Source organism: Anabrus simplex, chromosome 3 (genome assembly GCF_040414725.1).
Source record: "Anabrus simplex isolate iqAnaSimp1 chromosome 3, ASM4041472v1, whole genome shotgun sequence".
Taxonomy (NCBI): domain Eukaryota; kingdom Metazoa; phylum Arthropoda; class Insecta; order Orthoptera; family Tettigoniidae; genus Anabrus; species Anabrus simplex.
The window spans coordinates 239,312,340-239,331,681 of record NC_090267.1 but is presented as its reverse complement, the minus strand read 5'-3'; the positions used below and the strand labels follow the sequence as shown (position 1 = coordinate 239,331,681).

The window sequence follows — 19,342 nt, the reverse complement described above, 5'->3', positions numbered from 1 at the left end:
AAAAATAGTTCATAATTTGTATGTCCGAGAGGAAGTATGATTTGAAAGTGATATTGACATGTTTTTGAAGGGGGTTAGCTATCTGATAGATAACAGGATTAGTGTATGTGAAAGTTGCGTACTTAGGTTTACTGGGTTTTATTGGGGAATGTTGTGTTGTTAGTTTTAGTTTTACTTTGTTGATAATTTTATTGATCGTGTTGGTGTTGAAGCCGTTGAATTTGGCTATTTCTTTTATGTAATCAAGTTCTTTTTTAAAAATTGTTAGGTGAAAGGGAAATTTTTAAAGCTCTATATATTAAACTGTAGTAAGAGGCTTGTTTATGGGAGTTGAGGTGCAATGAATTATTATTTATTGTTAGCGGAGTGAAGGAGGGTTTTCTGTAGATCTGAAAGTCAAATTCGTTTTGCATAAGTGTGATGTTGATGTCTAAAAAGTTAATAAGTTAACAGAGCTGTTTGTCTCATCTTCTTTTGTGAATTTTATATTATTGTCTAAAGTGTTTAAAAATATGAGGATGTTGTCGCTGCTATTGCATTGTTCGTCGATGATGACTAAAGTGTCGTCAACATAACGGAGTGAAAGATGAAGACAATTAATGTCATTTATTATTTTATTGTGTTCTAAATTGTCCATGTAGACGTTTGCTAAAATTTCAGAAATAGGGTCTCCCATAGTTCAACCTTTTTGGCGGTATATCTTGTTGTTGAATGTGAAGTAATTTTTGTTCAATACAAGAGTTAATACTTTAATAAATACTTCGAATTCAATTTTGCTTAGTCCACTGTGTTTGGAGAGGTTGTTTTTAATGATGCTGATGGTTTCAGTAACTGGGATGTTTGGATACATGTTAGTGATGTCAAAGGAACATAGAATGTGGTTTGGTAGCAGTGCAAGTTTATTTAAGGTTTCACATAGGTCAGTTGAGTTCTTAATGGGTTTTTTTTTTTGTTAAATTTGTGATGTTTTTTGAGAAAGTAGTGCAGAAATCTTGATGTTTTGTTATGTTGGACTGCTTCTACTGTTAATAACTGGTCGGATGGGGCTTTTTTTTTTTGGGGGGGGGGTAAGGCTTTGGCTTGGGCAACCATGGATTCATATTGATTAGTTTAAAAATTTCATGGTCATTTAGGAGGAAAGTGAAATTTCTGAGAAGTGTTTTCAAAACTGCATTGTATTTTTGATATAGGATCTTTGTTGATGATAATGTAGGTTGTGTTGGAAAAGAATTCTTCGGGTTTTTTGATGTAGTCTTGTTTGTTCATGAGTACAGTTGTATTACCTTTGTCGGCTTTTGTCACTATAACGTTATTGATGTTTATTTTGGTCCTTAAATTTTGGATCTGTTTTGAGAGGGTAGTGTTTTTGCTGGTTTTTATCCCTTTAACTAGGGTGGGTAGTTCCTTTTTTATTTCGTATCTGATGTCATTTTGTTTTTCTAAGGTGATTTGTTTATTAATGTTGGATTCTACCTCCATAATAGTGGTGGCCAGGTCATCGATCATATGGGGGTTAGGCCAATTATGTTTTAAGTCTCGGTATAGGAAGTTCATTTCATTTTCAGAGAAGGTGGTATAAGACAAATTAATGGTAGTAGGGGTATTGTTTGAAATAGGGGATGTAGTCTTGATGTTCTTATTGTGGTTTGATGTGTTTCCTCCTGAATGACCATGAAATCTTTAAACTAATCAATATGAATCCAAGGTTAACCACCGCCAAAGCCTTACCCATAACCCACAAAAAAAGACATCCCCATCTGACCAATTATTAACCTTCATTCAGTCGCAACTGATCTGACAGGCACAGGCTGTAGTCATCGGTCGCTACCGCTCCAATGCACGGACCTACAATTCTCATCCTCTGACTAGCCTCACTCCTTGCCATGTTCGTTATTCATGTGACAGGCAGTCTGTATTCACTCGCTCCATAAGCCGGAAGTGTTCCATCTGATCTGGTAGATCATTGCGACTGTTCCCGTTGCGATTGGTGTTTCAAAGTGATGCAAACAATTGCTGTTCTGCAAGTAGTTAAATTATTTGTTTACCCCAAATTTGGTGTAATTTTCCACGTAAGCATGTAGATAGTGCAATATAAGCCTGGTGCCTCACAGGCACATTGCGACTACTTACGTCCCAATTCCTCTTTATTTTAGATTTACCATACATTATGGCCAGTAGGAAGGAACATTTTAACTCAGACAGAACAAAAGATGTGGAGGATGTCCAACGACTGTTGCTGGATGAAGATGATAATGCGTTACATGAGAATTTTGAAGACGAAAGTGACACAAACAGTGACGATATTCTGGAATCAAGAGATGGTGACTCGTAAACAGAACAAGATGACAACAGTGATGCTGATGAACAAGGAGCATTAGAGGCCAGTGCTAATTATTATGAAGGGAAAGACAAGACAAAATGGTGTACGATGCCGCCATCCCAACGGGTCCGCACCAGGAAGCACAATCTCGTACGACATCTACCAGGAGTTATAGGACAAGCAAGGCAAGCTAAATCACCGCTTGACTCCTGGTAGTGTTTATTTACGGAGGAAATAATAAACACTATTATAACTTACACAAATCAATACGTGGACTACGTGAAACAAAATTTTACTTGTGAAAGGGATGCTGAGCTTACAGACCAGATAGAGATTAAAGCAGTCTTTGGCCTATTGTACTTGGCAGGATCTTACAGAGGGAATAGGCAGAGCCTTGAAGATCTCTGGGGCACTGATGGAGATGGTATAGAAAAGTTTTTGCACTGGTAATGAGCCTCAGGAGATTTAAGTTCTTGATTCGTTGTTTAAGATTTAATGACCGCCAAACCCATGAAGAAAGAAAGGAACATGATCGACTAGTGCCTGTGCGAAATATTAGTGTTCTTGTAGAATCCTTACTGAAGAATATATGACCTGATTAGCCCTGTTTATGATATTTCTCATGTTTGTTGTTATTGCTGAGACATATGAACATAGTTTCCGCCAACATAAGATTTTCTCTGCGATTAAAATTGTAAATACTGCAAAGATACCTAAAATCTTCGAAGATTACCTTACGCAGCTAAAATCAACATAACTTAGAAGTAAAGGAACTGCACAGAGGACAGAAGAATGGAATCTATGTAGCATGAATTGAAAATTTTAACAAGTGTCTATCTATACGTACCATTTTAATGTGTTGAAACTTTTTAAATGTTATATATTGTGGCCTGTGTGTTTTAATATGTTTTACATACTCATGTTCTAATTTGTAACTTTTTACCCTGACTACTGATATTTTAATTATATGCTATTGTATACATTTCCATCCCCCATTAGACATCCGGATGCCTAATACAATAACAACTTGTGAATTGTCTAATGGCTAAAACAAATCATGTACTAGCTGATGATGGCCGTTAAAGAGCAGAAACCGGTACTAGTTTAATCTATTAAAATAAATTGTGTACTGAATGGTGGAAAAACACATTTCTTATCTATACTTTGAATCTGTCAATACGGAAAATGAAATTTATAAATAATAACATAAGATTTTCTCTGCGATTAAAATTGTAAATACTGCAAAGATACCTAAAATTTTGAAGAAAATATATAGTCATAAAATGTGGCTTATTTTGAGATTAGAATTTTGCTAAACCATTTTTAACTGACTCAAACACACCTATATAACATAAGGAGTACATCATAGCCGTCCACTTGAACTTCCCGAAACTTATACGTGGGGGGATCTCTCAGATTCATTGCGACCTGCCTTGAAACTTTATATATTGCGACTGACAGAAGGTTAACAGTAGAGGCAGTCCAACATACAAAACATCCAGATTTGCACTACTTTCTCAAAAAAACATTGCAAATTCAAAAAACAATCCCATTAAGAACTCAACTGACCTATATGAAACCTTAAATAAATTTACACTGCTACCAAACCACATTCTATGTTCCTGTGACTTCACTAACATGTATCCAAACATCCCAGTTACCGAGACCATCAGCATCATTAAAAACAACCTCTCCAAACACAGTGGACTAAGCAAAATTGAATTCAAAGAATTTATGAAAGTATTAACTCTTGTATTGAACAATAATTACTTCACATTCAACAACAAGATATACCACCAAAAAGGTTTAGCTATGGGAGACCCTATTTCTGGAATTTTAGCAAACATCTACATGGACAATTCAGAACACAATAAAATAATAAATAACATTAATGGTCTTCATCTTTCACTCCGTTATGTTGACGACACTTTAGTCACCATCGACAAACAATGCAATAGCAGTGACATCATCCTCATATTTTTAAACACTTTAGACAATAATATAAAATTCACAAAAGAAGATGAGACAAACAGCTCTATTAACTTTTTAGACATCAACATCACACGAATGGACAACAAATTTGACTTTCAGATCTACAGAAAACCCTCCTTCACTCCACTAACAATAAATAATAATTCATTGCACCCCAACTCCCACAAACAAGCCTCTTACTACAGTTTAATACTGTATATAGAGCTTTAAAAAATCCCTTTTCACCTAACAATTTTTAAAAAAGAACTTGATTACATAAAAGAAATAGCCAAATTCAACAGCTTTAACACCAACACGATCAATAAAATTATCAACAAAGTAAAACTAAAACTAACAACACAACATTCCCCAATAAAACCCAATAAACCTAAGTACGCAACTTTCACATACACTGACCCAGTTATCCATCAGATAGCCAAACCCCCTTAAAAAACATGATGTCAACACCCCTTTCAAAACACAGAACACAAATCAGAACATATTTTGTAACAAAAACTCTGTCAACCTAAAAACTAAGCGCTACGCAGGCTCAGGTATTTACAGAGTCAGTTGTTCACAATGTAATTGTTCGTACATTGGACAAACTGGCCTGAGCTTCCAAACTCGATATTTAGTACAATTCAACGCCCAAAAACATAATAAATTTTCCACATTGAGTACCCACATGAGGGACACTGGCCACCACTTCACCACAATAGAACAAAATTTAAAAATCTTAAAAAGAATTGAGAAAGACAGACTAATGACCGAATTTGAGAACCTATATATCTTTCTAGACCAACACTTCAATAAAGACAAAAACCTCAATGATGTAATAGATATAAAAAGCCCCCTTTATGACCAAATTCCCACCTTGCATCAAAAAATGAATTTTCAAGACAACAACTTTTCTAAAATCTTTAATACCACATCAACTACTCCCAACACGTTGACAGACACCCCCTACCCCTACCTCCCCCATTACCAATAACTTCCCCCTACGCAATGACAGCAAGCCATAACTCCTCCCTCTCAACCACTTCCCCCTCCAACACGACCTCATGGATACATAAAATCAGCTTCATGGTCCGTATCGCACTTCAATAGATTCACAATTAAGTATTTATTTATTTTCCACCTAGTCGATACAATGATTGCTTAAGGCAATTTTTAATGGTCAAAAGTGGTACATGTTTCGTATATTATCAACATCTTCAGCCACATAACACTGTTTAGATGAAAAATATATAAAATATATAAGATGTTGATAATATACGAAACATGTACCACTTTTGACCATTAAAAATTGCCTTAAGCAATCATTGTATCGACTAGGTGGAAAATAAATAAATACTTAATTGTGAATCTCATGGATACAATACGAGAAGTAAGAACCATAAGACCTTCAAAAATACAACAACACTCAAAAGAAAAAAATACTCAATACCATATCAACCAGCACTCCCAACACATATACAAATTCGCCCCTCCACTCTACCTCCCACCTTTCCGTTAACTCTCCTCTGCGAATGACCTGCGCCCATAGCTCCTCCCTCCGAAATGCTCGCCCCTCCACCACAAGCGCACAAACACATGCGCGGAATATTGGCTGAGCTTCCTTCATAGTCAACACTTACCCTGAACAAGTAACTTCTCAGCGGCATATTGGGTATGTAATACTAATATTTACTCTTCTTTACTTACCTAGATCTTTTCTTTTAAACACCAATTTAATAATAATATCTTGATTACAGATGACTTCCACTCCATCCACCACAGTTTTTAACAACACGCTAGCATCCAGCACGCACTGGCACTAACATGGCGTGCCACTACAGCTCCACTTCACAGACAGAACTGAAGATGCCTCGTCCTAGCCGTGACACTGTCGTAGTGTACTTTCCCTCCACTGCGGATTATGCCTAAATATGAAGTCCATTCTATTTCACTAGGCCAGCATCACAAAACAAAAACCTTGTCCCGATGTTCTTGTTTTCAATTGCGAAAATACCTCTGTTTATAGTCTCATCAACCATTCTCACGCTGGTATTTTTCACATAGCATTCAAAGTTATAAAGAAGTTAACAAAATTCATTAAGGGAGTGATTCTAACCCCTCAACATGCTCCCTGAAAATACCATTATCAACAAATAACAGCCGTCATCGTTGCCATTCACAATGCACCATGTAATTAACGACCTTTCTTTTCAACTACACCGAAATTATGCCTAAACATTACAACACCCAATCAAATTTCCTTCCATGCCAGCCAAATTCACCATTGCTTATGGAGCCATATTCACGAATCCAGGACTTCAACCAGACAGCTTTGAGTATGACTACTGTCCTAATAGAGCCTCATTTGGTAATCTCAAAAAACGTTGGAACATTTTTCCTAACATTCCAAATAATTATGAACCGAGGTTAAACCACTGCTACATATTACTGCGTAGTTGCCTTGTCAATACTGTGATCAACCATCGGCAGAAATTAATGTTATGCACATTGGTGCCAGACATTTTGTATCCTTTCTTCCCAAACTGCTCCCATGTAAATAGGTATTATAAGCTTTGTAATTTCCAAACTTTTCAACAGAATAACCTCAATATTACTGTGTAGTTGCCCTGTTAATACTGTGATCAACCAACGGCAGAACTTATTATTATGCACACTGGTGCCAGACATTTTGTATCCTTTCTCCCCAAACTGCTCCCATGTAAATATATACATAAGCTTTGTAATATCCTAACTTTTCTAATAGAATAGCATCAATGATTCATGTCTGACCACCACTGCTGGACACTGTTAAAATGTCATGCGATTTTACGCATTGGTGCTGACTACTGTATCTTTTACCTTAGACTGCCCAATGTAAATATGTTATTATAATACTTTTTCACTCCATATTATTAATCATTGTTTTTCTCATTGAAATTTTAGTGACATTTTCCTAACATTTCTGATAGTGTAACGTCAATATTTCATAAGGACCACTGCTGCTGGACACTGTGTTAAATACCCTGTGATCTTACCTATTGGTGCCAGTCACTTATCTTACCCTAAGACTGCCCCCATGTAGATACGTTAAGTTAACCTTGTGAGACATACCCTAACATTTTGACGCTGTTGTCCTTCATAACTGGTAATTTACAACCAACGGCTGATATGTTGGTATCCATATTACCAATGAACATTGTTTTTCTCATTGATTATCACTACTTTAATATGTCAATATTATTTCTTAGTAACTAGAATTTAATTACAAATCAGGTACCTGATTTGTGCTTTGAGGTAGTACTATGACTGATGATGCCTTCAATGAAAGGCGAAACATGTCTCATATGGAAATAAAGATAAATTCCTAAATGTTTAAAATGTTAATGTATTGAATAGGTGATATTATAAACTTTTTTTTTTTTCTAGTTGCTTTACGTCGCACCGACACAGATAGGTCTTATGGCGACCATGGGACCGGGAAGGGCTAGGAGTGGGAAGGAAGCGGCCGTGGCCTTAATTAAGGTACAGCCCCAGCATTTGCCTGGTGTGAAAATGGGAAACCACGGAAAACCATTTTCAGGGCTGCCGACAGTGGGGTTCGAACCTACTATATCCCGAATACTGGATACTGGCCGCACTTAAGCGACTACAGCTATCGAGCTCGGTATATTATAAACTAATTAGCATCCTACATATAGTATCTTTTGCTATTTGCTTACGTCGCACCGACACAGATATGTCTTATGGCGACGATGGGGTAGGGAAGGCCTAGGAATTGGAAGGAAGCGGCCGTGGCCTTAATTAAGGTATAGCCCCGGCATTTGCCTGGTGTGAAAATGGGAAACCACGGAAAACCATCTTCAGGGCTGCCGACAGTGGGGCTCGAACCCACTATCTCCCGATTACTGGATACTGGCCGCACTTAAGCGACTGCAGCTATCGAGCTCGGTCACATATAGTATCTTCAATACGGATCCATAATGATATTTGTCACTTGTAATGCATACCACCGGTTTCACCCTACCATCCGCACTTACACCATCAGCTCCATGGTCATGATTTTGATGCCCGGGTGACGTTCTGCCAGTGGATCCTACAGCATATGGACAATGATCCTGCTTTTCTAGCGACTCTCTTATTCACAGACGAAGCACAATTCCACAGCAATGGAACCGTAAATCGCCATATGTATTACAGGAGTGTGCATAATCCCCATTTAGTGCGACAGACAGTTTTCAGGTAGAGTAGGACGTGAATGTATGGAGTGGAATCATGGGTGATCACCTCATCGCTCCAGATTTCTTTGAGGGTCATCTGACCAGCCAACACTATCTGCAGTTTCTCAAAGATGAAATACCACAGTTTTTGGAACATGTGCCATTCCTTAACCACTGCAGGATGTGGTTTCAATATGACAGAACTCCACCGTACATGGCAGTGGTCATCCGGATCCATCTCCACGCGACATATCCTGATAAATGGATAGGAAGGGGAAGACATGTCCCCTGGCCCGCCAGATCGCCTGAACTTACGCCCCTGGATTTTTTCCTGTGGAGCCATGTAAAACAACTGGTGTATGCACAGGAGCCAGCAAGGCCTTGTCACCTTAGACGGCTCATCACTGAGGCATGCTGATCCGTTTCGCCAGAGATGTCGCAACGGGCCAGACGGTCCTTACAACATTGCATGCAGCTCTGTATCGACCACGGAGGTCGTCAGTTCAAGCAGGTACCACGTTAAATGACGAAGAATACTGAAATCCTGTAACATGCTTCCTAGCCACTATCAACCCAGCTCCATAACAATGGCCCGTTTCTGGGCCAAATAAACAAATCAGTCTGTGAAATATACCAGTATTAAGCATACAACCTTGCCACATCCCATGCAACTGGCTTTAAAAAAATTACTTGCATGCACTTGAACCTTCTAACCCTCCAGCATTGTCAACTATCACACATTCTACCGTGTGCTAGCCATCTGAGCTTCTGCAACACTTGACCTATGGCGCCCACTTCCCAGCCTATACTGGTCCCATACTCATCCAACCCAGCAGCATACCCAATGCGACAATACATACGGTCTTTTACAGGGTAAAGAAAACAAATCAGTCCTTGGAATCTATCAAGTATGCAACCTTACCACATCCCAGGCAACTGGCTGTTAAAAAAAATACTTGTCGGATCGAATCTCCTACATCGAGCACTGTCCGCTATCACATATCTCCCCATCTGCTTGCCATGTGAGCTACCACGACACTTGACCTACGGCGCCCACTTCCTAGCCTAGACAGTACCGTACTCCCAGTCTGTGAGTCCACCTCCTGATTTAAAGTACGTGTTCTGCGTATCTGTACTCATTTTACAGGTTCATTTGCGGTACCCATAATGAATTAATAGTGGCGCTTATATTCCTGCTGTCTTCTAGCCCGTAAACACACATCTCATCATATACCCGGATTCAGGGAGAGGGACCAATGTCTTTCAGAACTGTAGTAACTGTGAAGGGATGCATAAAACTGGATCGCAAGAGCCTGGTGGACTAAACAGTAGAAACTGCTAATTGATATCAAATATACTGTATGTCTGTTTTAATACATATTTCAACATTTTTAGTGCATATTTTGACACTTTTTAGTGCATATTTGCCTGGTGTGAAAATGAGAAACCACAGAAAACCAATGTTATTGTTAAGAGTGAATTGTAAGCTACATCACACTCAAACTAATGCAACATCGCATGCCTCATGTTCTGCCATCTTTGAGCAGTTAGTGCAAGTATGTCTTATCTTTATCGATCGCTCTCCTTCACTACCACACGCACTCACTCTATCTGTCCCTATCTCTCTCTCTCTCTCTCTCTCTCTCTCTCTCAAAACACTACTCGCTGCATATGATGTGCGTCGCGTCTAGATAACAGTCTCACTCGATCATTCCATTTGGGTCCAGACGTAGATCAAAAGTTTAACTTTGATACATCATTTCCCTGTATATTTCTGTGTTTTTATTTCCCTGTGCTTTATCTTTTTTTCTACAAAACAGGTACCCTGACTTTAAAAACACAACATGAATTATTCCCAGTATTTCAACCAAAATTCTACTGCCTATAAATTCAAAACAGTATTACATGAAAAGTGATGTCATTTCTTATCAGAATATTGAGTACAATCTTGATTGAAAAATATAACATTGCCCTTGGACGGTAACCAGTTTGACCATTATAAATACAGTACATGCATTATGGTAAGTGGTACACTAGTTTGTCCACAATAAAAAGGTATAATATTTAAACAAGAAGAACATTAAGTAAGGTAAAAATACCTGCTCCTCCAACTGTCTGAGACGGAATGCTTCTCTTTCTTCTTCTTGCTTGCGCCGAAGTTGCTTCTCCTCTTCATCAACTTTCCGAGCTCTTGCAACGTGATACTGAGCCTGTGAGAGAAGATCTGAACATTGACGAGCCTCCAAGCCAGCAAGTGTCACATCATACCGCATGCGGTCTCCATGAACAGATAAATATTGGAAGTACCTAGGATTAAAAGGGGAAAAAAATCAGAAAATATAACAAGTATAATACTGAAATGAAAATAATGAAAACAATACTGACCATAAAATAATATAGGAAACAAAGTTATAAGAGAAATTTTCTCAAATATTAGTCTCTATATATCCCTCATAGATGATGGTATGTTGAGCAAAAGAATTCTCCAGATCATCTAGGTAATAGCAGTAATAGACTAGGGATAATTAGATATGGACTCAAACAGGGTTCTCTTCTTACTCCATTATTGTTGAGCCTGTATATCGCTGAAATGCTTACAACCACTTCAGGGAAATTCTTGGATTTCATCACATATATTCCACCACAGTCTAGGTGAAAAAGGTCAGGATAAAAGGCATACATATCTACAGTTACAATGAGAACTGAGCATTAAATTTGAAATCATAAACTAAGAAAACATAAAAATGGTTACAAGAAAATGTACCTAATCATTCTCATTTATGACACTTGCATACGAATTTATGGCACACCGACATATGCAACAAAGTGAATAACAGTTTCCTTTATCAGACGATAAAATGAACGGAAATTTATAGGTATCTCTGAACACTTGGAGACAACATTTGTTATATTTTTTGGCCATAACGAGAAGAGAGAAAATACCGGAACCTGGTACCAACACAACCCCCTTAAATACATTCAACTCATTAAAATTATACACTTAAATATGCAAAACTACCACACAGCTAGGGTGTTCAGAACTGAGAAACGTAAATATGAAAAATCTCTCATTGAAAAGATAGAACAAAACTTTAGGAAGAATGAAAGCAGAGAGTACTACAGAGCCTTCAAACGCAAACTCACTGGCTATAAACCACCATCTCTATACTTTGAGCGAAAGGACGGCACACTGGCGACGTCAAATGAAGAAAATTGCAGCATTCTGGCAGATTACTTCAAGAATTTACTTAACTGCTCTAAACCGCAAAGCCCCATCAAGACCAAGGAACCCTTACTCAGGTACCCAGATTCCAGACCACCCGACAGAGATGAAATCAAGCGCCACATTGCCCGTCTCAAAAATAACAAAGCGCTGGGGGAAGACTCAGTAGTAGCAGAACTATGGAAATATGCCCCAGAGGAATCACTTGATATCTTGCAAAAGCAAATAGAAGAAATTTGGAGCAAAGAGACCCTACCCGAAGATTGGAAAATAGCTTTGATCCATCCATTACAAAAAAAAGGCAGCATGAAGAACATCAACAACTACAGAGGAATATCATTGCTACCCGTGACTTACAAAATTCTATCACTTGCCATCCTGGAGCGTTTGGAAGCAGAAGTCGAACATCAAATAGGTGAATACCAAAGAGGGTTCAGAAAAGGTCGCTCAACAGCTGAGCAGATCCAAAGTCTCAAAACGATCATCAGATATTGTACACTAAGGTCCAAGCAGTATGTGTCTGTCTTTGTGGACTTTAAGAAAGCGTACGACTCCATTGACCGGGAAGTCCTGCTAAACATCTTAAATGAATTTGGAATTGATTTGAAACTGCTGGCATTAATTAGAGCCACCCTGACCAATACAAAATCCAAGGTGAAGTTCCACGGATGTCTCTCGCATTCCTTTGACATCAAAACAGGAGTCCGACAAGGTGATGGGCTATCCCCGATACTCTTCAACTGTATTCTTGAAAAGATCATCAGAACTTGGCGGGTGAGATTACAGGAAACCAACTACAGTCCATTGAGAATAGGAACCAAATCCAAGGGGATCGCAACAGACTGCTTAGCATTTGCCGATTATATTGCTGTTCTCTCAAACGACATAGAAACCGCTAGAGCTCAAGTTGAAATTTTAAAGGAAATTGCCGAACAAACTGGTTTGCAGATATCGTTTGAGAAAACAGAAGTAATGACTAACATCAAAGAGGCTCCACCAAAACTCCATACAAAATACGGGGACATCACCCGAGTAGACAAATTCAAATACCTGGGTGAGATCATCGTGAAAAATGGACTGGACAAAGAAGCACTTCAGGAGCAAGTACGCAAACTGGAAATAGCCTACCAAACATCCCGCACAATCTACAACAAAAAATGCCTTTCCCAAAACACCAAGATACGTCACTATGAAACAGTTCTGAAGCCAGTAGTTCTATATGCAGCCGAAACCCTGTCTCTAAATGCCAACAAAGGACTCCTTGAAGAACTGGAGAAAAGAGAACGCAAAATTGTGAGAGGAATCTTGGGATCAAAGTACAGAAATGGAATCCACCAAAAGAGATCCAACAAGGAAGTCTACAGCAAAATAGAGAAAATTACCGACACAATCAGAAAAAGACGGGCACGATTTTACGGTCATCTGAAAAGAATGGACGGAAGAAAGTTAACTAAAGAAATCTTTCACTTTTTGATTCAAACCCTAAAACCACAATTCCCTGGTTTAGAAATACCAAGGAAGACCTGGAAATGCTACATATCTCAGCTGAAGATGCCCTTAACAGAGATCTATTCCGCAAGAAAATATTGACGAACGGGCTAAACCGAGACGAGCAACCGAAGAGAAGACACGGTGCCCCTTGGACAGAGGAGCGTAAGCAGGCCCACTCACAAAGAATGAGGGAAATTTGGGCTCTAAAGAAGGCCAAGTTCAGTGTCAAATGCAACAAGACTTAACGTGGTCCTTGATGGCCCCAGCGAATTATATATATATAATAATAATAATAATAATAATAATAATAATAATAATAATAATATTATTATTGGCTTCACGTCCCACTAATTACATTTACGGTTTTCGGAGACACTGAGGTGCCAGAATTTAGTCCCGAAGGAGTTCTTTTGCATGCCAGGAAATCTACTGACCAGAGGCTGACGTATTTGAGCACCTTCAAATACCACCGGTCTGAGCCACAATCGAACCTGCCAAGTTGGGGTCAGGAGGCTGGCCAGGCCACTCAATCTGGCGAGAAGAAATCTCTTCTGTGTCATCAGCTCATAGAAAGTAGACGTAGTGAACAAGCGATTCAGAAAAATAGTGTCCTAATTTAGGTTTCTCTACAATCCCCTGCGGCAACAGTATGGCCATAAGAAGATTTTGTCCTTATTTGTCCGGACATGGTCTTCATCTAGATTCCTTCCTATTGTCTTACTAAACTGGGATTTATATGCGATTTCCTGCTCAGCATCTTTTGTCTGTTCAGCCATGTTCTGGCATATCTCGTCATAAGAAAGTAATTAAAATATTTTGCTCAGTTTTGTTTTCCCTAAAAACACTCTTTTTACATCACGATGGAAATTTGGATCAAAGCGGGAATTTCTTTGTCTATTGTCAGTATAAGTTGACGAAGAACTTGCAATGGTTGGATTGTAATCAGTATTATCGTCACCACTGTCACTGTCATGATCGCTACTTGAACTGGAATCGAATACGTGTTACCTCTTTTGCGACTGCTGATCATTCGCGTCAGCTACGCCCAAACCCTGTATATTCGAGCTTGCAGTACTTTTTTCCAGGTAAATTCCTGTCACTTACGAATTCCCCTTCGGCAAAACTTACTTCACTAATATCATAGTTCTCCTCACTAACATTTTGTTTATCATGACCCGTAAATCGTCTTCCTCTAACAGTGGGGGCCGGTAATTCGTTATAGATATTTTAGCGGAAAAAATGTAAAAAATATATATATATATATACTATTTTAATCATATAATGTATATTTTTAATCCACCATTGTAATCACACCATAAGAAACATGATCTATACTTGTCTTTGTTTAATTATTCTCGGCTGATGATGACAGGGAATCTGTCGAAACCGGTACCGAATGTACAAAAGTTGTGATGTTTTAACTGTAATGCAAAACTTTCACACAATATATAGTATTGAAAAGGTGGAACTTATTGTCCTTTCTTTGATGTAAATCTTGTTTCAATACGGAACCCAAATATGAAATTCTTAACGTTAAATTGTTCCCCTAGCTCCAATCATCAGACCCACTATGTCGATTTCCTCTAGTTGGTATTTATCTCTGTAGTGAGTAAATGTTCTTTTTCTCGAGGTTGATATCTGAGGGCTGCGACTTACGACTTTCAAACCAGACAGTTAGATCGATCATGTAACCTCTCTTCTTATTTTTGAAGGCAAAGATGTTGATCCTTCTGTTGCTTCAGTTGTCCGCAAGACATTAACCTCTTTAAATACCTGGAAACCATGGTCTTTCAGCGTTGTTGCAATTAACGTGTAGATGTTTTGATGACTTCATCATAAGGTCAAGACCCCAGATCATGTGAAGAGTTTCAATCTCCCTAAGGCAGCGCCTACAAAGCCTATCGTTCCGAGATCTTCCTGGTACCAACCTAACTACTGAAATGTTTGCTGTCATCTTAATTGCCTCACACCATTCACTACATGACAAGCCTTGATGGTCTCAAATCCAGGAGTTGGCAGGAGTATATTCACTGTATAAGCATATACCTTTTCTTTTCTGCTGCAAACTACACCACTTACTGAATGCCCTTTCAGGTAGTACTTTTCTCACTTTCCCGGCATCAGTTATTTCTAAGCAAAGATGATTCCAAAATGTCAGATGGGTGGACATTGAGGGACTGTAGTGACAGAGTTATTTCTTCTTTCAGATTTCTTGTAGCATGGATGTATTTGTCACCCGAGCGTAATAGTACCTTACAGATGTTACTGTCCTGAAGATGTGCTTCCCAAGTAGCACAGAAGAATGCCAACCGCTTATATTTTTCTCAGTGTAGACCATTCGATTAGGGATTTCTGCAGGTATTTGAAGAATTTCCTTAAGAGCACTTCGTATTAGTATGTCTGTATCAGCAAGGAACTTTTTCGGAATTTTCCCTGATTTGATAGTTTGGAATGGATATATGTCAAGGAACACTATCATTGTTATTTTCTTCTTTTCAGATTTAATTAATTTAGTGTCATAATTATGCAGTCTTGGTTGATTTTTGGTTTTTAATGAAAAAATTTCATATTTATGTTGGTCAAGATGTTCCAATCTTCAATTATTTGGTTCAAAAGATGTCATTTACTTTAATTAAACATTTCTTTGTGATCAATGTATTTTTATGGAGTTTTTCAGTCTTTTTCAAGGTTTAACATAAGTTTAAATATTTAAATATGATATTATATAGGCCTGATAATATTAATAATTAACGAAAGAAGAATAATAGGGTAAGGAAGTAAACTATGCTGAGAATACAACTATGAACGAAGTATATTCTGGAATAGAGTTCAACTTTAATTTATTTTTATTAATTTCAAATAGATATGTGTGATGATGATGATGATATCAATTTTGATTCATGGATAATCTGACGATTAACTTTTTAATATAGTGAATAATTCTTTCGATTATCTTTGCAAGCCATAATGTTAATTCAGTTAAATCATAAACCGAAGGTCATGACTGATTAAATACGTACGTTCAGCACTATATTAATTGAAATGACAGTTGTGTAGACAATCTCAATTTTTGGAATGCAATGTTTGAACATAAAGCTGTGATAATTTTGATTCAGATATGATATGATATTCGTCAATCCTGTCAGGGACTTTGAAATAAATAAATGCCTTTTTCCTAGATAACTGCGCAGAGTTATACTGTAATTTATAAGAGTCAAATTAACGTAATCATCTGTTAATGCTGAATATTAATACTAAATTATGTACCAGTGACTTTGGGAAATATTTCAATATATATTTTCGTTTAACCTGAACCTGACGAGTTCTCGTAGTTGATGACTGAGTAATGCTAGGGTGAAGCACAATAAATCCAACTATATATTATATTATATATATAAATAAAACTTAAATTCTCATGCACACATGTCTACAGTAATCTCATCACTCATAAATGCATCTGTACATTCCAGAGCAGTCGATACTGTACCCGACTCAGGGTCTATCAAGTTTTATTTTGTTTTTTGTGTGTTTGTAGAAATATTTTGTCACTGAATACAATAATACCGAACAATTATGGACCGTACTTCACACAGCAACATGTTAACATCTGAAGCCTTTAATTGTGAATACGGGTAATTATAGAAAGTATTCTGCGAAGTTCAAGCTAAACATAATTGTATTTGCAAAACAGCATGGAAACGGAGCTGTGGAAAGAAAATTTGCAGTGAGTAAAAAGTTGCTTCATGACTGGTGGAAATTAAAAGATAAGCTAAAAATAACTATTCTAGATGCGCATTTAAAGGTCCTAAAAAAGGAAAGTTTCCAAAAATCGACAAAGAAATGTTTGTGTATGTCAATGAAATACATAAGAATGGCTGCAGTGTATTATATGAAACATTACAAATGAAGGCATACAAGGCAGCACACAAACGCAACATTCCCACAACTCAGTTTTAAGGCAAGTCATGGATGGGTTATGAGGTTCATGCGATGACACAATCTGTCGGTGCGAAAGAGAAAAAAACCTACGTTATACATTGCCTGCTGATTACATGGACAAGATTATAAATTTTCACCAATTTATCTTATGTTTGCACTACAAAACTTCATATTTACTATCTCAAATCAGTAATGCTGATCAGGTTCCAGTCTTTTTTGATATGCTTCCAACAGCACTACTGTGCTAAAAGGATTACGAAGTGTATTTATGAAAAACAGCTGTAGTGAGAAATTACGATGTACAGCAATGCTTGCCATCGCAGTTGACAGAAGGAAGTTGCCGTCTCTAACATAATTTTCAAAGAGGAAACCGATGCCTAAGCACATGCAGTTGCCCTATGAAATTTATGTACAAGTGCAACCAAAGGTTTGGATGGACGTAGCATTCGTTCACGTTTATACGAAAATATTAAGTTAGAGGTCATCATCATCATCATCATCATCATCATCATCATAACCCCTTTTTTAAATGTAATGTCACAGTACCTATCTCGGATGTTGTTCTTTATTGTGTTATTTGGCACCTAACTTTATACTTAGTATTCACATATTCACTCCACATCCATGCTCTGACCCAGTTATACCAGCAATACTCTCCTCTTCGTAGCATGATTGATCTGTTTCTGCAACCTTCGATCATTTGAATTCTGTCCGGCTCCATGGCTAAATGGTTAGCGTGTTGGCCTTTGGTCACAGGGGTCCCGGGTTTGATTCACGGCAGGGTCGGGAATTTAAACCATCATTGGTTAATTTCCCTGGCACGGGGACTGGGTGTATGTGTTGTCTTCATCATCATTTCATCCTCATCACGACGGGCAGGTCGCCTACAGGCGTCAAATCAAAAGACCTGCACCTGGCGAGCCGAACCCGTCCTGGGATCCACTGGCACTAAAAGCCATACGCCATTTCATTTGAATTCTAACGGTTGACTGTTACATGTGCTGCAACAGATTTCCACTGATGTCATTCTTTCAACACTTATTTAGCGTTATCTAGTTTATTCTATGTTCCTTTAGTAAACCACTGTGCCTTTATTATTCTCTTTATATTCTATTATATTTTGGTTAACTTTTCAGCTTATATTACTTGTGTTTAGTCTATGTAATCTTAGTTGTAGCTTTAGCCCTGCCTACTCAGTGATAAACCAGTACCTCCCCTTGTCTCAACACACCACACCCTTTTTACACTTCCTTCGAAAAATTTGATACATGTTTCATCCTTTATCAGGACATCTTCAGTTGAAAAATAAATGTACAAACCTTAAAATTGTAACAAGGATAATGAACATATCAAGTATAAAAATTCAATGACAATTGCATCCACCTAAAATGCAACCACTGGGCGAGTCGGCCATGCGGTTAGGGCCGCACGGCTGTGAGCTTGCATCCGGGAGATAGTGGGTTCAAACCCCACTGTCGGCAGCCCTGAAGATGGTTTTCCATGGTTTCCCATTTTCACACCAGGCAAATGCTGGGGCTGTACCTTAATTAAGGCCATGGCTGCTTCCTTCCCATTCCTAGGCCTTTCCTGTCTCATCGTCGCCATAAGACCTAACTGTATCGGTGCAACGTAAAGCAAATAGCATAAAATGCAACCTATGAAACATCATGTCATAACAATACTAAAATATTAGAATTTAAAATAGCACAGATGAAAATCTTAGGTGAGCCTGTCTGTGTGATGAATGCACTCATTGACTGCTGTGTAACTGTAATGTGCACGGACTGTTGCAAGCTTTGGTTGCTTTGTAAGCCAATTTATAAGGAGGTGGAATATTTGATTTGAACTGGATAAGTTGCTTTGAGGCTTGTGCTGCAGTAATAAAGTTGGCCTAAAAATAGGAAACCCAGACTTAAGAGGGAATGGGATAAGCCATGTACTTATCTAAGAACTTTCAGAAACTGCGTGCCTCTACTTTATATAAAGGAATGTTTAATGAAACCATCATTTCACGAAGATCCTTAGAAAACTGAAAAGATGCACTGCCAATGTGGATGAGGTATTGAGTGCCTTCTCAAACAGCAATAGGTGCCTCTTTCCGCTGCTAACTCTCTATTTACAGAGCTTTTGTGTTTAGCATTATTGCTATGTTGTTGCACTGTAAAACGTTTCTCAGCCGTAATT

General features: G+C 38.0%; 1 protein-coding gene across 1 annotated transcript in view; it reads right to left on the bottom strand.

Annotated features, from left to right (window-relative positions):
- Nucleotides 1-19,342, bottom strand: part of Ctr9 (RNA polymerase-associated protein Ctr9) — a 346,065-nt gene that overhangs the window by 142,779 nt on the left and 183,944 nt on the right. Inside the window, exon 15 of the mRNA XM_067142937.2 lies at nucleotides 10,605-10,812. Within this exon, the coding sequence (XP_066999038.1) occupies nucleotides 10,605-10,812 (208 nt within the window). The remainder of the gene's footprint in view (nucleotides 1-10,604; nucleotides 10,813-19,342) is intronic.